This window comes from Psittacula echo (genome assembly GCF_963264785.1).
Source record: "Psittacula echo genome assembly, chromosome: 22".
NCBI lineage: Eukaryota > Metazoa > Chordata > Aves > Psittaciformes > Psittacidae > Psittacula > Psittacula echo.
The window spans coordinates 627072-645756 of NC_137758.1; the positions used below are offsets into that span (position 1 = coordinate 627072).

Below are 18685 nucleotides of genomic sequence, written 5' to 3' on the forward strand. Positions count from 1 at the left end.
CTCATCCTGCACCCACCTCCACCGCTTCGCCACCGCTCCCGGAGCCGCGGGACCGGCCCCGGCGGAGCCCTTCGGGACCGAGGCACCGGAGCAGGACCCCCGTTCCCCCCCGCGCTGGTCCCTGCCCCGGCAGCAGCCGCCCGCTCCGGGCCGGGCACGGACCTCACCTTGTGCTGCAAGCAGAGGGCTTGTTTCGGGGTGCCCTCACCCCGGCACAGGAGCAGCTCTTCACCCGCAGGGTGCCGCCGGGGGCATGCTGCGGAGCGGCCGGAGGGATGCCCGGGGCGCTCGGCGCTGTGCGCGGTCCCCGGTGCCCGGTGCCCGGCACCGCTCGGCTCCCGCAGGCTCCGCCGGCTCCCAACCGGAGCTGGAGCATCACATGGTGCAGCCTTCCAGGCGTTTAAAGAGCGACTGACCCGATTTGGGGCTCGTCGAGGCCGGGAAGAACCGGGAGGGGGGGACGGTGTGGGAGGGGTGGAGCCGGCAGCGGGGGGAGCAGCGGAGCCGGTGCCAGCCCCGAGCTCCCTGCACGGGTCCGGTCCCGCTTTTAGCACCGAAACCGGTTGTGGAGGTCGGGTGTGACGGAGGCTCCGGGCGCGGAGGCAGCGCCTGCGCTCGAGGGGAGCGAGGACCCAGAGCATCAACCGGACAGGACGGGCTGGTCCCCCCCGAGTCAGACCTGCGAAGAGCCGTGGGGGCTACCCCAGGCTCTGGCTGACAATGTCTCACCCCAAATCACTGCTGGGGTGTGTGGGGGTGAGACCCTCAAGCAACCTTTATCTTCCCTGGGTGCTGGGATGGGGCTGTACCCCAGGCTGGGGAGGTGCAGGGCTGGCAGCTTTCCTTGTGCTGGGGCTGTGCCAATGCTAAACAGAGCCGCTGGGGCAGGCGGAGGGTCCTGGTTGGGAATAGTGACCCCAAACTGGTGGTGAGGCTGGGCCAGATATTACTTAAGATCCTAGAAGTAGGGGAAAAAATGGTCACCCCCAAAATCTCACCCCTTGGCTGGGTAGTGCGGAGGGAATGGGACTGATGGAGCTGAAGCAGCCAAGCCCTGCAGGGACTCCTGCCAGGCATGGACTAGGCTCATCCTGCGTAAGTCGCTCCCCAGGAGTGGGGTTAGTCCATCCAAGTGCTGCAGGGACATGGACCAGCTGCAGTCCCAGATCTGCAGCAAGGGGATGCTCTCAGATACCATCTGCACCTCTTGCCATCCTTTCTCCCTCCTCTGGTGAGACTCCGGTGAGTTGTCCCCTCCTCTGCTCTGCCTCGGTGAGACATGTCCCAGCACCTGGATCTGCCCCTTTGGGCTGACCCTCACCCTCTCCTCCATCAGAGCCTGCACATCCAAAGGTGGGGATGGGAACAGTGCGAGACCATCACAGACCCAGTGCTGGGCTTCTCAGCTGGTGGCCCATGGGCTTCCCCTTCATATCCTTGGCCAAGTGGCCAGTGTGGGGTTGAGGGGTTTGAGCACCCAAAGAGTGCCTGGGGCCTGCAGCAATGTGCCATTGGGCTGTGCCAGCACCAGGGCCAGGAGAGCTTATTTGGATTGAACAATCTGTTTGCTCTGCAGAGAGAAAAATAAACTGAGGATGGCGGGCTCATGTAAACACCGTGCTATTTATGGGAGGCAATCACTGGAGCATCTCCCAGCGCGTCTCCTCACACATCCTCCAGCACAGGGAGGAAGCCGTTCCCCAGCTGTATGGCCAGAGGCAACACATGGTGCTCGGGGCAGGGGACCACAGTGGAAAGAGCATCCCCAGGGAGACCCAAAGCCCCCTTGCCCACCAGCTTCCCAGGGGGAACGTCCTTGCAATCAACCTCTGGCTGGGAGCAGGGCAGGAAAACTGGCAGGTTCCTCACGGGAGCGCAATGCGGAAGCAAACGCAGGCAGGTCCCAGCCTAATTGTATGCAAATCTCCCAAACACAGATGAAAAACCACTCCTTTTCCTTAGTGCATTTGCAGTTTGTTCTCCCCGCCTGGACTCATGCCCCGGCACACTTAATTTTAGCAGCACCCCTAAAAAAGGCTCATTTAATGCCAAAACCAAGCTGCCCGGCTGGGAGTTGGCCAAAGTGGGTAGGAGCTCTCCCACCAGCCCAACGAAATGGTCCTGAGGCTTTGGCAGAGGCTGCAGAGATGGAATGAGCAAATGTTGCTGCTGGTGGTTGTGGAGAGCCTGTTGGTGATGGACGAGGCATCATCTCCTCGCCCTCTGGGACACCAGGCTTGTGTCGGGTGAGTGCCAGAGATCCCTTAAAATCCCATGAAAGGCAATCTTCCAGTGGACATCAAGCACTGAGAAGGTTTTTTCCTGTCTTCCAGGGTCTTGCTGGGGTTTGGAGTAAGAAAACGGCTTGGGACCTGCAGCGGGTTGTGAAGCGGTGGATAACGCTGCTACAGGCGCATACCCACTGCCATCCCCGGCGCAGATGGGATGAAGGAGGGTGAAGAGGGGACACAGCGTGGCTCCAGTGTTCCTGCTCTGGCTGTTCCACCTCAGCACCTCCCATGAGCTGGGGACAGGACCAAAGCTTGCCCATGGCAGGAGGAGCTGGTGGGTGTCCGGCTCCGTGCCAGCTCCGTTCACCGCAGGGTTTGGCGTGTCAGGGCCTGGCTGACAAAACCAAACCCCAGCTGAACACCCCCAGGGCTCGGGAGCAGCCAAGGAATGCTTCTCCGAGGAGGCAAGTCCAGGCGATGGCAGCTCATTTCCACCCGTCTTCCTTCAGCCTTTCTTGGGGCTTTGAGTTTTCCCCCTCCTGCCTCAGTTTACCTCCCTGTAGAGCAGCTCCTTGCTGCCATCCCAGGTGCTCAGGGCAGGCAAAGTTGAGGGTTTCTCCACCTCTTCCATCACAGGGACCATCCCACAGCCCTTTTGGTCATGGAAAGGGGCCTCTTAATGAGGAAAGTTAATGAGGAGCATGGCTGGTGCCAGCAGGATGAAGCTGACGTCGACGTCTCCATGAGGACAAGCGACCTCCTGAATGCCACAGGCCAGTGGGTCCAGACAAGATGGCACAAAAAGGAGCAAACAAAGGGAAAACCCGGAGCTGTTCCAAGGATGAGATGCTGCAGACCAATGCTCACCCCATAGCACCAGCCCTGGGGCCACCGGTGACGCAGCGCCTCAGCTGGACTTCCCTTGGGATACAGGGCTGCTCCATGACTTGTGCTGGGTTCCTGTCCCATTCAACAGCATACCCGACCCTTGGGAAGCTTTTGCAGGGTCATGTATCCCCAGGCAGACACTCCGCAGCCATGACACAGCATAGAAAACATGCCTGGGAGAGAATTCAAAGCAGCAGATCCTGGAGGATGGATGAAGGAGTGGCTGCTTCCCCACAGGCTGACCCTTCCCACCAAGCCCATCTCAGCCCTGCCTCCCACAGCAGGGTTTAAAGCACATTGGCAGCGCTGCCCATGCTCTGAGGCAGGAACTGAGTCACAGATGATGCTTTTGGTCACTCAGCACGTGGGTACCAGCACAAGGACATGGCCCAGCTCCCTCCACCCCAAGCGAATTCCATGGGCCCCCACACAGCGACCAAAGGGGTCAAGCCTCACTCAGTGCCCTGCCAGATGCCAGCCAGATGTTGCCTGCAGGCACCTGGGGCTCAGCCAAGCTGGTGCCTTGGCACTGCAGGTTGCTGATGGGCTTCTGAGCTTCCCTGGCAGGGAGGAGCTGCTGAGACATCACCCAGTGGAAGAGAAAACACATCCAAACCCTCTGAGCTCCCCACCAGAGCTGTGCTTGGCACGGCAGTGGGTAAAGCAGGGCTCTGCCCCATCTCCAGCTCCACAGCGAGGTGCCAGTGTCCATCTCCTGCCCCAACCCAGCCCCTTGGCCTCTTCACTGCTGCATCTTCCTCACTATGCACCGGGGTTATTTTAATCCTGAGGGAGCCCTGGAGTGTCATCGAGCCAGGCTGACGGCCAAGAGCTATTCCTGAGCACCACTTCCCGCAGGCTCGGTGCTGCAGGATGGGGTTAAACCTTCCCACCCCTGCAAATGAAGTGAGAGGACAGAAAAATCCTTGGCCACCCCTTAAGCAAACCCAGCACTTGTTTTACCTCTCTTGCTGTTGGAAGTAGCCCATGGAGGGGCAGGACGGTGCTTGCTGCCTCCAGCCCAGCAGGCACGGAGCTGTGCCCATGGGGAGGGAGGAGGAGGGAGGCTGTAAGCGCTCTGCAGCACGCAGGGGTGATGACAGATCCTTCTGGGGCAAAGTCTTGTGTGAAACAGCAACTTCCCAGGAAAGGGAAAAGAATAAAGGGGGGGGGGGAGGGGATGAAATATAGAAGGAAAAATGTGACTTTGGCAAATCCTGGTTTGATGGAGGTGTGGAATCTCTTCTCCTGATGGATCTCTGAGGTGGGGTCATCATTTTCCCGTTGATTTTGGGGCAATACTGGGGAAGGGATGAAGATCCCAATGGGTGCTGTGGCTGGAAGACCCCAGAGCCAGCCCCAGACCTGGGACTGCGGTGGCCTGGGGACACCCGCTCTTAACCTCATACTCTGTATAGGAGGATGAGGATTTGGGGTGAAAGAGAAAGCAGGGGGTGAAGGAAGGGCAGGGCCGGAGGGAAGGACGTGGCTGGGCTGGTTCAGTGCCCTGGGCTGAGGTCGAGAGTTGTCCCCTCATGTCACAGACCGGAACCACATCGCCACCCTCCAGCACAGTCACCTGAGCCCTGCAGCCACCACGTCCTGACTCTGCTGCTGCTGCCCAAATTGGTTCCTTCCAAGCTCTCCAAGCTGGAATGTTTCATTTCCAGAAATCAAGTCAGGACAGAGATTCACTGGGCACGTCCTGCGCGCTGGAGGAAAAGCTGTTTAAACCCTTCCCATGTACGGAAACCTACAGATTCCGATTGAAGACATGGAAAATTCCTTATCAGCAGAGGGGATCCACCTCCTGCCCTGTTCCTCTTCTCTTCCAGCTGGGATCCTTTCCCCTGTGGCCCTAGAGCAGCACAAACGTTACTCAAACCATCTGAGCGCCGTTGAAAACAGCCTCCTGGACCCCATGGGATGGCTGCAGCAGGACAGTGACGCTGCAGTGGGACATGGGACATTCAGCATCACACACAGCAACCCCGGCATGGTCGGCAGTGACATTCCCACATCTGGCTGCCTTCCTCAGGGACACATCACCACAAGTCCCCTGCCATGAGCTTGGAGCTCCGATGCACATAGAGGCTGCTTCTCCTGCTTTTCTTCCTCTCGCTTCCATGGCTGGAGGGGATCTGGGGTGCAGGAGCCAGCTTGGGCCTCGCCCAGCCCCATACTGGGAAGCCCCTGGGTGAATTTGTGCCCTTGGAAGAGGTGATTTGGTGCAGAGATGCCCTGTGGACCTGCTGCTGCAGTGGGATGCTCTAGGGCTTGGAGGTGATGGAGAAGTGGGAACCCATCAGTGAAGGTTCAGTGCTGCAGAGGCCAAGGCGTAACTGGGGGTCCTGGTTTCAACACCCTAAAGCAATGGTCTGGATAAGGCAGTGACCAGCGCTAGTGATGGTGGCCAAGGGGTTGGTCCCCCCCCAGCCATTTCACTCCCCAAAACCGGTTGAATCCATGGGGGGCAAAGGGACCAGCTGGGACAAGAGCATCCTGAGGGACAGAGGGCACAGCTCCTGCAGGAAAACCAGAAGGGTTGGCAGGGGGAAACCCCTCAAAGTACATTCCAGTTCCTGCCGATGGGGTGAAAGCTGAGCTGCTCCCCAAGAGAGACTCGAGGGCAGCGTGGCTGCTAGAGCTGAGCCAGAAATTCCTTCCCCAGGACGATTCCATCTCCATCCAAAGAGAAAGATGCAAAGAAAAGGGTTTCCGGGAAGTCCCCTCACTCTCCCGCAGCCTCTCCTCCCCGGACTGGGATGTTTTGGTCCAAGAGATGAACGAGGGGATCGGGAGGGAGGCAGGAACTGGAGGAAGCCAAACCCTGGGAGCTATTTTGAGCCCTGGGGCAGGAAAAGCACCTGCTGGGGTCATTACACTGCGGGAAAAAACAAACCTCCGGATTTTCTCCCCCGGGGGGGTTGGAAATGAAGAGCCGGGCTCATCCCTGATGGGAATTAGTGCCAGAGGCAAGGGTTTCCAGATCCCGATCCTCCCGTCAGCCTCCAGGCAAAGGGCTGCATCCGCATCCCGGATTCCGCATAGCGGGGCGGTGGGGTTTTCTCCCCCACGCTCCAAAAAAAGCGGGGGTTCAAAGGGTTCTGAGGTGCTTTAAGCCTCTGCCTTGGGTTGTGCAGCCCGAAATCCGGATCAGTGTGCGCATAACTGGGCTGCTGGTGCCCTCTCCCGACGGCTGCATCGTGCGGCTGCAGCGCCTGCAGGAGCCGATGGTTCCTGCGTCCCTCCTGGCAGGGAGCGGGTGGCCTCAGACCCCATCCCATGGGATCCGGGATGAGCCGGCCAAGGAACGGGGGGTTTATCTTCGGTCACAGCCTCGCGTTTGAAGGCATTTCTCCTCACAGCATTCACTCAGTGGTTGAAACGGGCTGGAAGGAGCTCGACTCCCTGCGATGGGGCATAGGGTGCACCCCAGCAACATCTACCCCATTTCTGTTCCCTACACCAGACCCCCGCAGCCTCCCTCACCCCTCCCAGCCCTTCCTCATCCTCCTGGCTCTCAACTGCCCTGGCTGTGGTCCGGCTCCACCAGCCCGTTGGGTGCAGGATATCCCATGGTCGGTGCCCTGGGGACCCCCATTGGATGCAGCACTGCCGGCCCCGGGTCTCGCCAGTGGAGGGTCGGGATCATCCTCCCTCCAGCCGCTTCCCCATCCCGACAGAACGTGCAGGAGGAGCCGACAGCTGAGCATGTGAGCAGGACTTTGCCCCACTATGGGGCTGAGCAACCCGGAAAGGGGTAAAACCAGCCTGGAGGTGGGTGGCCCCCGAGCCTGGGTGCTCATGGGGTGGCTGAGCCAGCAGCGATGGGAATTCGGGCTGGGTGCTCCTCCATGGGGACCGGCGTGTCTGGCACCACCACTGGCATGTCCGGGGAGGGGCTGCCTCCCCTTTTCTGCTTGGGAATCCCACCCTGAGCCACAGAATCCCCACATCCTTCCCTCCCCGGCTCTCTGAGCTACTGTGGGGTGCCCTACTGCAGGGTAGGGCAGATATTTGCTGTCCCATGGGGCAGAAAAATGCAGGATCGCTGTTTAATCTCCTGAAAGCCCCATATCAGCATCACCAACTCCTTTATCCACCCTGTTCACCAGACCCTCATCCTGCAGCATCAGCCACAGGGGCTGGATGAGCCCCAGCAGGAATGTGCCCACCATGGGGACAAGATGATGGGATCTGGCTTGCAGCCACCAGCCCCCTCCCAGCATGGCTCTAGGCATCCCATCTCAGGGCTGTCCCCTGCCCAGGGACACTGCTGTCCCTGGGTCCCTTCACTGGGCCTTGTGCCACCCCCCGGCCCAGACAGCTGTCTCTCTTGGGGGGTTGAATAGCCACCATATGTCACTGCTGAATCCCTCACATTCATGGGTCTTCCTCCAAGCACCCACCTGTCCTCCCGTTCGCCCCAGCCAGGCTCGAACCCACTGCAAAACAACCCCTTGTTGACAACCAGAATCCTTCCCCCCGATCCCTTTGTGTGGGGCAGAGCGGCCGGTGCCACCCTGGAGGAGATGGAGGAGCAGCCTTTAATGTGCTGGGGGTGCCCCTGCCATGGGGGGAGACTCTGGAAGGGAAAACCCATGGTTCATTAGTGGGGTCCTGCTGGGTGAATCCCTCCTCCATAGGGAAGGGCTGTGTCCAGGACCTGGGGTCACAGGGTAAGGAAGGGCAGATCAGGAGGTTTAGTGCTGGCTGTGGGGCAGAGCGTCACCCCATCAGTGTAGGCAGGTAGGGAGGTCAGAACATCCACTATATGGGCTGGGAACCAGGTGGGAACCTGGTGTGCTGGGGCACCTGGTTTGGTCTCCAGACTGAGATCCTGGCAACCGGAGGCTCAGGGCACACAGGATGCTCACAGCAGACTGTGGGTCAGGGGGCCCACTAATACCCCCTGGCTGGGATCCAGAGGATTGGTGTGCTGCGGCACCCAGTATTGTCCCCAGACTGGGAACCAGTGGAATGGGAGCTGCTCAACCACCAGCCCCTCTCTGCTGATAGCCAGGCTCCATCCCAGGTCAAACCTATAAAGGCAGTTAAGAACTGAAATAAAACTGTTCTCCAGCCAGACTTTAGACCTCCATCATCATCCCTGATTTAATGATGGGGAAACTGAGGTGGGGAGGTTGGACTAGATGGCTAATGTTGTCTGTATGATGTCTGGAAAGGGGCTTTGGCCAAGGGCCTGTAGGGACAGGCCAAGGGGAATGGCTTGAACCTGCCAGAGGGGAGACTGAGATGAGCTCTTAGGCAGAAGCTCTTCCCTGTGAGGGTGCTGAGGCGCTGGCCCAGGGTGCCCAGAGAAGCTGTGGCTGCCCCATCCCTGGCAGTGCTCAAGGCCAGGTTGGACACAGGGGCTTGGAGCAAGCTGCTCCAGTGGAAGGTGTCCCTGCCCGTGGCAGGGGTTGGAGCTGGAGAAGCTTTGAGGTCCCTTCAACCCAAATCACTCCATGATTCTGTGATTCTATGTCAAGCCCCATGGGGACATGGCACTGCAGGGGCATGAGTAGCCCCATCCCACCCCAAACTGGCACATATGGGTGAGGAAGGGGCTGTCGGACAGCTCTGCCACCACTGCTCCCGTCCCAGTGGAGGCCAGACACAGGACATCATCCCCCATCCCTCCCCATGCAGGACCTACCCCAGCCCCGACTCGGCAGCAGGCTGAGACGCGGCTGTGCACAGCGGCTGGCTGCGGGGATGGGGGCGAAGGGGCAGGTCCTGCTGTGGCCCCAGCGTGGCCAAGCAGCTGTCGCCGTCCCAAATCCCCGTTGGAAGGCACGTCGGAAATCCCGGGTGTCGGAGAGGTCTGCTCCGCATTCCTCGGCCGGGAGCGGGGACGGGGCCAAGCATCTCCCGCCGCCTGCAGCTGCTCCCAAATATGTTAGGACTTGTCACGGTGCAGGAAGGGATGTCGGTGAGCCTGGAAAGCCAGAGGGGATGCGGGGCAGTGGGGTGCTGGGGGGGGGTTGGTTAATGGGAGGGTGGGTCCCATTGGAAGTGGCATTTTGGAGGGATGCCTTTCCTGTGTTGAAATCCCAGTGGGATCTCTTCACTGCATCCTGGGTACCATCAGCAGGGTGGTACCCACACCCTGCGGGTGTAGATGCTGCCTTGACCACCCAGATCACTTCATCAGCACTTAAAGCCTGCTGCTTCTTCTGCCCTTCCCAATGGAAGAAGTCAACTGGCACCATCCCCACCATCCCTTCGCCAGTGCAGGGACTGTGCAGCTCCATGCACCAAGCAGGGACATGGAACCAGTGTGTGCAGCTCCATGCATCAAGGAGGGACATGGAACCAGCGTGTGCAGCTCCATGCATCAAGGAGGGACATGCAGCAGCCTGCAACATGCTGATGTTATAATGATGAGTCTTACGAGGAATGGCTGAGTGACCTGGGGGGTTCAGTCTGGAGAAGAGAAGGCTCAGGGGGGACCTGATCACTCCCTACAACTGCCTGACAGGAGGATGGAGCCAGGATGGGCTGGGCTCTGCTCCCAAGGAACAAGGGATGGGACAAGAGGAACCGGTCTCAAGCTGCACCAGGGCAGGTTTAGATGGAGCTGAGGAACAATTCCTTCCCCAAAGGGTGCTCAGGCATTGGAACAGGCTGCCCAGGGCAGGGCTGCAGTCACCATCTCTTCCCCAGTGCCATGGGTTAGTGGTGGCCTTGGCAGTGCTGGGCCAACTTGATGACCTGAAAGGTCTTTCCCAGATGGGTTGAATCTAGGGGTCTGTGCTGTGCCTCCCCAGAACTCACCAAATCAACACCATGAGCCACGGTGGGAAAGCCCCGGGGCATCTCCCCATGACCCTGCCCCATGGAAGCTGCCCCGGAGGAGCGGGGTTTCCTCAATGGAGGGGTATTTTTAGCCGTCCCCGCGAGGCCTCCGGCAGCCGGGAAAGGTGATCCCGTGACGGATCACAGCACGTTCTGCCCGGGGCTCGCACAGTGTCCCTTTGTGTCCCTCCCAGCCGCCACCATCCATCACGGGCTAACCTGACAGCCGGCAGCAGAGCCCTAATCCTCCCGACGGCTCCGGATCACCCGGGGCGCAGCCTGCAGCCGACCGGGGCACCCATGGGACCCGGGACAAGCTGCTCGTGGGTTGCACCGGGTGGAATGGGCTGTGATGGGGTCCCATAGCCCCTTCACTGGGGTCCCTCAATGATGATCTTGACCAGGAGAAATCATCATCCCTCTCTTGATATCCACTGGGACCCGGGGACCCCAGACACTGCTGTGTCCCCTCGCCATGGCCTGGGTTAGAGTCATCCTTGGCACAGCGGGTCTGATGGAGGAACACAGTGTTATTCCAGCTCCTCACATCAGGGGCAATGTTGGCAGCCTGGATGAGACCCCCCAGAGGTAGCTGGCGCTGCCACCCCAGCGCAGGGTCCTTCTTTCCAGTGCCTATCCCGCTCTGGCACTGGCTGCCCTTCCCTCATGGTCTTCATGGACCACCTCCTGTCTCCTCTGCCTGTTCAGGACACGGTGGCCTTGGTGGCCCATCGGGGCTGGCTCAACCCACTTGCCCTGCTCCGCTGATGCTGCCCTGGTTTATGAAGTGCTAAATGCTTGACTGCTCTCTTGTACGGGTCCACCGCGTGCCCTGGGAGCCACTTATGTCACCGCCGGGTTCCTCACCCTCCAAACATGCTCTTGCAAATAGAAAAAGCCCATTGATGTGGTGAGCCAGGGCAGTGCTGCAGGCACCAACACCAGGGACCTGGCTGCAGCTCCAGGGGCTCCCCAGGGCCACATCCACAGCAACTGTCACCAATAACGATCCCCATGAGTGAGTCAAACCGCTTGACGTGGTGATGTGAAGCCATCAGGCTCAAGTTATCCCCTCCCAACACCTTTGTGCCTGCTGCTGGCTGCTCTGCGTGCTCTGAGGGATAGATCCTGCCTCTTCCTACCTGTTTCAGTGCTTTCTCCTTATACAGAGGCCAAGCAGGAGCTCTGATTTCTTTCCTTCTTGAGTATTCTGGGGTTGGAGCTCAGGTGCTGTGCTGAGGGTGACCCTCGAGGCTGAAGGTGCTGCTTTCCTTACTGCAGGATGCTAAACCCCTGTGGGCTGACACCCTGGGAGAGCTGAAATCAGGGTGAGGATGTGTTACAAGACTCCTGGCCTCAAAGAAATCACTGCAAATAGAGGAGAACATCGTGGTGGGTTCCAAAAAGGCTGGAAATGAACCCAAAGTGAGCAGCGGTGCCAGCAGCACGCACAGGGAATGTGGCCTCTGTGGGAGGGGGGATTTGGGGAAGGAAAAAACCCGGCCGGGTTGGCCCTGCTCTTTGCTGACATTCTTTCCACTGACCGATCCCTGGGCTGGAATCTGGCCTGGAGCAGGAATAGGAGGAGATGGGAGATGGTTTCTGACATTCCCGATGGAAAAAACCCACCATCCCGTCTGAATTAAAGACAAAGCTGGAGAGACGTGGTCAAGGCGTTGGGGTCAGTAGGGAAGGGTGGGGGCAGAAGCTCCTGCAGTGTCCATGATCGTGCCTCAGTTTCCCCATTGGGAATGTAGGAGCAATGTGTCTTTACTGGGAGATGGGTGGGCTTTGGTTATCCACAGGTAGAGAGGCCTGTTTGGGTGAGCCGGTGGGATCCATCCCAGCTGGGCTTCTCTGATGGGGCATGGGGCCCTTTGGGTTTAGTGCATGGGAGAAGCCATGAACACGGATTTTGGGCTAAAAATGCAGCTCTGGGATAAGGGACTTGGCCAGGAACCTTCAGGAAGCTCCTGGTGGAGGAAAGTCTGGGCCTGGAGCCATCCTGCCTGTGGATCAGGGAGGAGAGATGGGCAGCAGAGTGCAGTGGCTGGTACTGCGCAATGAGGGATGCCCATGGAGAAAGGGCTGGACCCGAATCGGGATGTCCCCCATGGGGCTGGATTCCTCCCCTTCCCCACAGCTTCAGCAGGATCAGGGCTTTATGCTGCTGGAAATATGGGGTGAGCAGGAGCGGTGTGCGGCAGAGCGTGGTGGGGAGGTGGTAAAGGCTGAGCAGCAGCTGATGCTGTGCCAGTGTCGGGTCCAGGCACGGATCCGGGGTGCTGTGGGATGCAGGGGTGCAGCCATGGAGGGACGAGGGTGCCTTGGCCGTGCAGCCTGGCCATGAGGCCACCGTGGGCTCCCCCCATCCCAGCCATAACTGAAGGGACCAGGTGATGCTGGAATGCCGGGGGGAGCTGGCAGCCACCGGCCGTCCCCAGTGGCACCCCTGGGCTCAAACAAAGCCCTTGTTCGCTGCCGTCCCCACCGTGCCAGCTCCCCCAGGCCCCCCCAGCATGGTCTGGGCAGTGAAATCCCCGTTGGGGAGAGCACATGAAATCAGATGGACAAGTTTTGATGTGAGGCAGCAGCAGCTTCAGGCCGAGCTCAGGTTTCCTTTAGGTTTTCTATATTTATCTCTGTGATTTAATGCCAGCGCCAGGGTTTAAATGGCACCAAGCAGTTGGTGTGGGGAGAGGGAGCAGCCGTCCCCGAGCCACACACACGTCCCTGAGCTGTCCCGGTGACCATGGAGCTCTTTGAGACCAATCCTTATTTTTTCCCAGACCAGAGGTTTTATGATGGGGAAAACTTCCTGGGCTCCCGCTTACAGGGCTACGAGCCGGCGGCATTCCCGGAGCGACCGGAGGTGTCCCTGTGTCCCGAGGGAAGAGTGGCTTTGGAGGAGAAGGACTCAGCCCTGCCTGAGCATTGCCCCGGGCAATGCCTGCCCTGGGCCTGCAAGGTTTGCAAGAGGAAGACGGTGTCCATGGACCGGCGGCGGGCAGCCACGCTGCGGGAGAAGCGCAGGTTGAAGAAGGTGAACGAAGCCTTCGAGGCGCTGAAGCGCAGCACCCTGCTGAACCCCAACCAGCGCCTGCCCAAGGTGGAGATCCTGCGCAGCGCCATCCAGTACATCGAGCGCCTGCAGAGCCTGCTCAGCACCCTCAACCAGCAGGAGCGGGAGCAGAGGGATCTGCGCTTCCACCCCGCCGCTGCCCAGCCTGGGGTAAGTGCCTCAGGGCATCCCCCTGGTCCCCATCAGTGCCATGATGATGCCCCATGGGGGTGATGCCCTGTGGGGGTGATGTACTACGGGGGTGTTTGCTCTATGTGGGTGTTGGTCCACAGGGGGATGCCCCATGGGGGTGATGATGTCCCATGGGAGTGACACTCTATGGGGGTGATGCCCTGTGGGGATGATGTACTATGGGGGTGTTTCCTCTACGGGGGTGTTACTCTATGGAGGGATGCCCATGGGGGTGTTGCTCTACGGGGGTGATCCCAAGCAGAGGCATTGTGGGCAGCTCTGGAGCACTGAGTGCTGTTGGGGGACTAAGATAAAATAGAATAAAATGGAATAATGAAATTAAATGAGATGAAGTGAAATGAAATCAAATGAAACAAAAATCAAACCAAACCAAAATAAAATAAAGCATTTTTTAAGCCAAATTAAGTGAATTCAAATTAAAACAAAAGTGAAATAAAACAAAATAGCGAAGTATAACAAACCCAGGTGACTCCTCCCCCTGCTCACAGACAGATTCACGCTCCTGCTTTCTCCCTGTGAAGTCAAGGGGTGACACAACCCACAAAGCCTCCGACCAAAGGCCATTGGGGGTCAGCACCCACTGCCTCCCACCACGCTTCGCAGGGATGGGTGCTCCCGGGCTCAGCCCCACTGCCTCCTCCCCAGCCCCATCGCATCACAGGGTCTTGGTCACTGAACCAAGTTTTTGAGACCTGAATACTGGGGTCCGGGCGTGCGCTTCCCTGTGGCTCTTTGTGTGTGGAATTGTGTTGAGAGCTACAGCTATGGATGATACAGGGAGAGGAACAGTTATAGATATACAGTTATAGATATATAGAGATATATGGGCTAGCTATCAATATGTAGAATAGGTATAGATAGAGATACAGAGATAAGTATGTATATATAGATATAGATACATAGATATACAGTTATAGATGTATGGATTAGATACAGATATATAGATATATATACAGATACAGATATAGATATATATAGATATATAGATATATATAGATATATACATATAGATACAGATTTAGATTTAGATATAGATTTAGAGATATATAGTCATATAGATACAGAGATATACAATTAGATACGGATATAGATAAAGATATGGATATAGATGCAGATGTAGGCTTTATAAGAGGTGTAGAAAAGAGACTCCCGTCCAAGTGTTGATTGAGGGCTGGTGCTGCCCTGAGCTTGCGGACCCAAACTGCTATTTCAAGGCTGCTACAAACAGTTGGGTCCCAGGGCTTGCCCCTATAAATCAGATTTGGGGTTTAACCTGAGCCAGCATCTACTTCCAGGTAAAGATGCACACAGAAGGAAAGTGAAGGCAGAGCTTTGCTGAGTAACGCTCTCGGTTTCCAGGCTGTCAGCTCTTCCCTCTGAAATAGCCCCTCAGCTCCAAACACACAAATCAAACTGCCCAAAGATGTTCCCCAGGATTCCCCCTTTTTCAGCCTTCATGGTTAATGAAGCATCTCCCAATGGGTCGTGGGGATGCCGAATGATGTGGCCTCCTCAAGCCCCTTTGCAGATGGGGAGAGATGTCCCCATCTCTGCCGGGCAGGAGGCTCCCTGGGATGGTTTTGGGGTGGTTGGTGGGGTTTGGCTGGGCTGAAGAAGTGAGACCCATGGTGAACATCCTGGCTCCCTGCAGGCGGGCAGCGAGTGTGGGTCCGGCAGCTCGTCCTGCAGCCCCGAGTGGAGCAGCCAGCTGGAGTTCAGCACCAACCCCGCAGGTAAGGTTATCCCCACCTCACTGGGCTCTGCAATGAGGGGCAGCAGTCGGGGACCCATAGCCCTGAAGCAGAGCATTGCTGAGCCAAGCCCCCCAAGCAGGAGATGATTGGAGCATAGGATCGAAGGAGCTTTGTCCTTCTCTCCCCATCCTGCTGTTGCAGAGATGGCTCCCCCCCAGACTCATAAATCCTCCAGCACCTCTTTGGCTGGATGCTGAGTGAGTTCAGCCTACTCTCACTGTATGATTTCACCAAGAAACGTTCTCTTAGGGGGTGAGAAACTGGGCTGCAGCAGCCTGGGTCCCCATCAAGGGTTCATCCATCCCCATCCCTTGGCTTACCTTTGCCAGCTGCTGCGCTGAGCATTGCTGTGCGCTGAGCATCTCTGCCCCAGGCTCCCTTTCCCTCCCCATGTCCCCTCTGCAGCTGCTGATTGTTTTTCCCATAATTCCAGTGATCCCCATCCCCGCCACATCCACACGTTTATTCCTCCAGAAAGCAGAAACTTAAATCTCATTTTCCAATGGGGAATAAAACCTCAAGAAGTGTCCAGAGGTTTCACTCCCTGTTGCCCTCTTCAGCAGAAGGTCTCATCATCCCCCTTAGTGAGAGCTGGGAACGGTTCCCAGATCACTCTGGTTGCTGGGGGATCGCTGGATCCCTGCTGTGTGGAGCCAGGAGCCATCCCCAGCAGAGTCCTCATCCCTACAGACCTGCCATCCCCTTGCTCTCCACAGATCACCTCCTGGCTGATGACACAGCAGAGGACCGCAACCTCCACTCCCTCTCCTCCATTGTGGAGAGCATCGCCGTGGAGGACGTGGCTGTGACGTTCCAGGAGGAGCAGGTCCAAAACTGAGCTGTCACCAACCCTGGCGGCTCTTCGAGCTGGTAATGGGGTGGGAATAAGATGCCAGAAGGTTCCAGTCACTGGAAAACATATTTACCCCTCTGGCATCATGGACCGCACCACTGAGACCGCTCACCTTCTTTCCCATTCCCACTGAAATGCTCCTGCTCAGCAGCTGAGAAAACAACAGGGAGAGGTGGGATATGGGCAGTGCCGTGGCCCCGGGTCACAGAAGGGACCCATCCAGGGCCATTGGGTTTTGGGGGCCAACACGTGTGCTGGGTTCGCTTGCTGATTTCCTTCCAAGATGCTCTTCGACCAACGTCTCTCTGGGGCTGGTGTCTCTTTGGGCTCAGCACCACGGTGGCTTTTCTAGCAGCGCTGTGGTGTGGAGTTGCCATTTCTTGTTTGGGGGTTTTTTAATGATTATTTTTGCTAACTTATTTGGATTTTTCTTTTTTTTAAATAAAGGCATTCTTGTTTGACTGCTCGGGGCTTCCTGCACAGCAGCGCTGCAGCCTGCGTCCAGTGCTGTGCTCATCTCTGGAAGCAAGGACATGAAAGACATGTGGAGCTGTTGGAGCGAGGCCAGAGGAGGCCATGGAGATGCTGCGAGGGCTGGAGCAGCTCTGCTCTGGAGCCAGGCTGAGAGAGCTGGGCTGGGGCAGCCTGGAGAAGAGAAGGCTCCTGAAGGGGAGACCTGAGAGCAGCTCCAGTGCCTAAAGGGGCTGCAGGAAACCTGGAGAGGGGCTTGGGACGAGGGCCTGTAGGGATGGGATGAGGAGAAACAGCTTCCAACTGGAAGAGGGAAGAGTTTGATGAGCTCTTAGGCAGAAGCTCTTCCCTGTGAGGGTGCTGAGGCACTGGCCCAGGGTGCCCAGAGAAGCTGTGGCTGCCCCATCCCTGGCAGTGTTCAAGGCCAGGTTGGACACAGGGGCTTGGAGCAAGCTGCTCCAGTGGAAGGGGTCCCTGTCCGTGGCAGGGGTTGGAGCTGGAGGAGCTTTGAGGTCCCTTCCAGCACAAACCAGGCTGGGATTCTGTGATTATCAGAAAACCCAGCTGGATCTCAGTGTTATAGACATCCAGACTAATGAATCCTAGTGGATCTCTATACTGCTGGATGTCCCACGGTTAAATCAGAGAGCAGTGATTTCAGTGGGGCTCAGCCCTGCACCCCAGGAGCTCTTGGTGGAGCTAAAGATGAATTCTGTTCTTAATTTGGGCTCTAGAAAGAAGGCTCAAGCCAGCGCTGCTTTAAAATCCTGTTTATTGGAACACACATACATCCTTTCCTGACCCGATCCAGGGTTTGGAGTCCATGCAGTACCAATAATATGACGAAAGAAATAGGGCCTCGATATAAAGGGCTCACTGACTCTTCAACTTAAAAAAATATTTAATACTGTATTAGGCAAATAATACACTGAAAAGACATGGTGACTGTAGAGCCTCTCAGGTATTGCACTTCCAGACAGCACATGATAAGTATAAGGTCATTCGAGCCATCAATAAATATCACATCAGAAATAGGGGCCACACAAGGCAAACGTGGCATGAGGAGATGAAGAGATCCTACCCTACAGGGAAGAAATGGGAAGAGTGGGAGCCTCCTGGATAGATCCCTGCCCATAGCCTGGAGGCAGGGGGGGAAGAGCATCTCCTCTGTGCCTGGAGGGGAAAGGACGGGCATGTCCCGGCGTGGTGGGTGCCCCCAGTGTGTCCCCTCTCTTATGGATGCCGGGCACTGCCCCAGCCAGCAGTGAGCCCTATGGGGTGATTCCAGCCCTTCCCCATGCAGCCTCCCCCCATGTGGCATCTGGCAGCACCCAAACCTGCAGCACCCCGGCTGCCCACCTCTAGGCAGATGTCACCTCCTTGTCCCCACGATGGCTGGTCCCTGCTCCATCCCATGCAGCACCAACCCTGGCACTGGCTCCAGTCCCCATTGGGGCAGCTCCGTGCCTGGCAGCGTGAGGAATTTCGCTAGCCTGAATCTTCCTTGGCTTCAAGTCCTGTGGGCAGCAGCATCCCTGATGCCCGGGGCTCGGGCAGGTCAGTGCAGCAGCCCACGGTGTATTGGCAACATGAACCAGGCAGGAGAAAGGTTTCCAAAGATCTCAGCCCACTTTTGGGGTGTCTCTGCTGCTCCCCTGGATTGCACCATGCTTCTGCCAGCAACGGAGCAGGCACCCAGCGAGCGCATCCGCAGCCAGTGCGGGGAGAGGTGGGCAACAAGCCACAGGCAGGAGCCATGGGGAGCTGGGGGAAGTGGTGGGGTGCACAAGCAGAAGGGAGAGCATCCTTTTTGGTCCACAGCAGTGAGACTGCAGCGCCTGCTGGGCCGAGGGACATGCTGGGCTCTTGTCCTGAAAGGCAGCCAGCACGTGGCCGTACGGAGAGTGGGGATGTGCTGAGAAACAAAGTGGGAAAGGCCCCGTGAGGATGGTGGCTCAGCTCCACCTCTGCACCCACAGGCCAACAAATCCAGGTGGAGTCACTAATGAATCCTAGTACAGGGAAACCATGTCCCGGGGTACAGCAGGATCCCAGGAGCCTCTCTGAAGTGCTTGCCTATAACAACCCTAGTTGGACCCCCACATCTAGGATGGCATCCTGGGGTCCCCAGTGGAGCTGTCTGTCCAGGGACTGGACAAACCATATGTGGATGGGACGCTGGGCATCCTTTTGCATCGTCTCAGTGTCCTATGAGCCCCAGGCAGCAGCAGGCTGTCCCCCAGGACTGAGGTCTCCGTGGTCCTCCATGGCAAGGCAAACCTTGGTGAAGGCAGACACCCTGCCTGGGTGATGCTGGGCAGAGGCCTCATGCTCTCCTCTTGGTCCCCATCCAGCTCTGAGGCCTCAATCCACTTACCCAGGGCCGGGCTGGTTCCCATCACGCAGACCC

At 57.8% G+C, this 18685-nt stretch overlaps 1 protein-coding gene across 1 annotated transcript; it reads left to right on the forward strand.

Moving 5' to 3' along the window:
• Positions 1–12675: 12675 nt before the first annotated feature.
• Positions 12676–15789, forward strand: MYOG (myogenin; the record flags this gene model as incomplete). The annotated part of the gene is made up of 3 exons (XM_080633062.1): positions 12676–13155; positions 14849–14930; positions 15668–15789. The coding sequence occupies 3 exons, from the start codon at positions 12676–12678 to the stop codon at positions 15787–15789; spliced, it is 684 nt and encodes a 227-aa protein (XP_080489188.1).
• Between the last annotated feature and the right edge of the window lie 2896 nt (positions 15790–18685).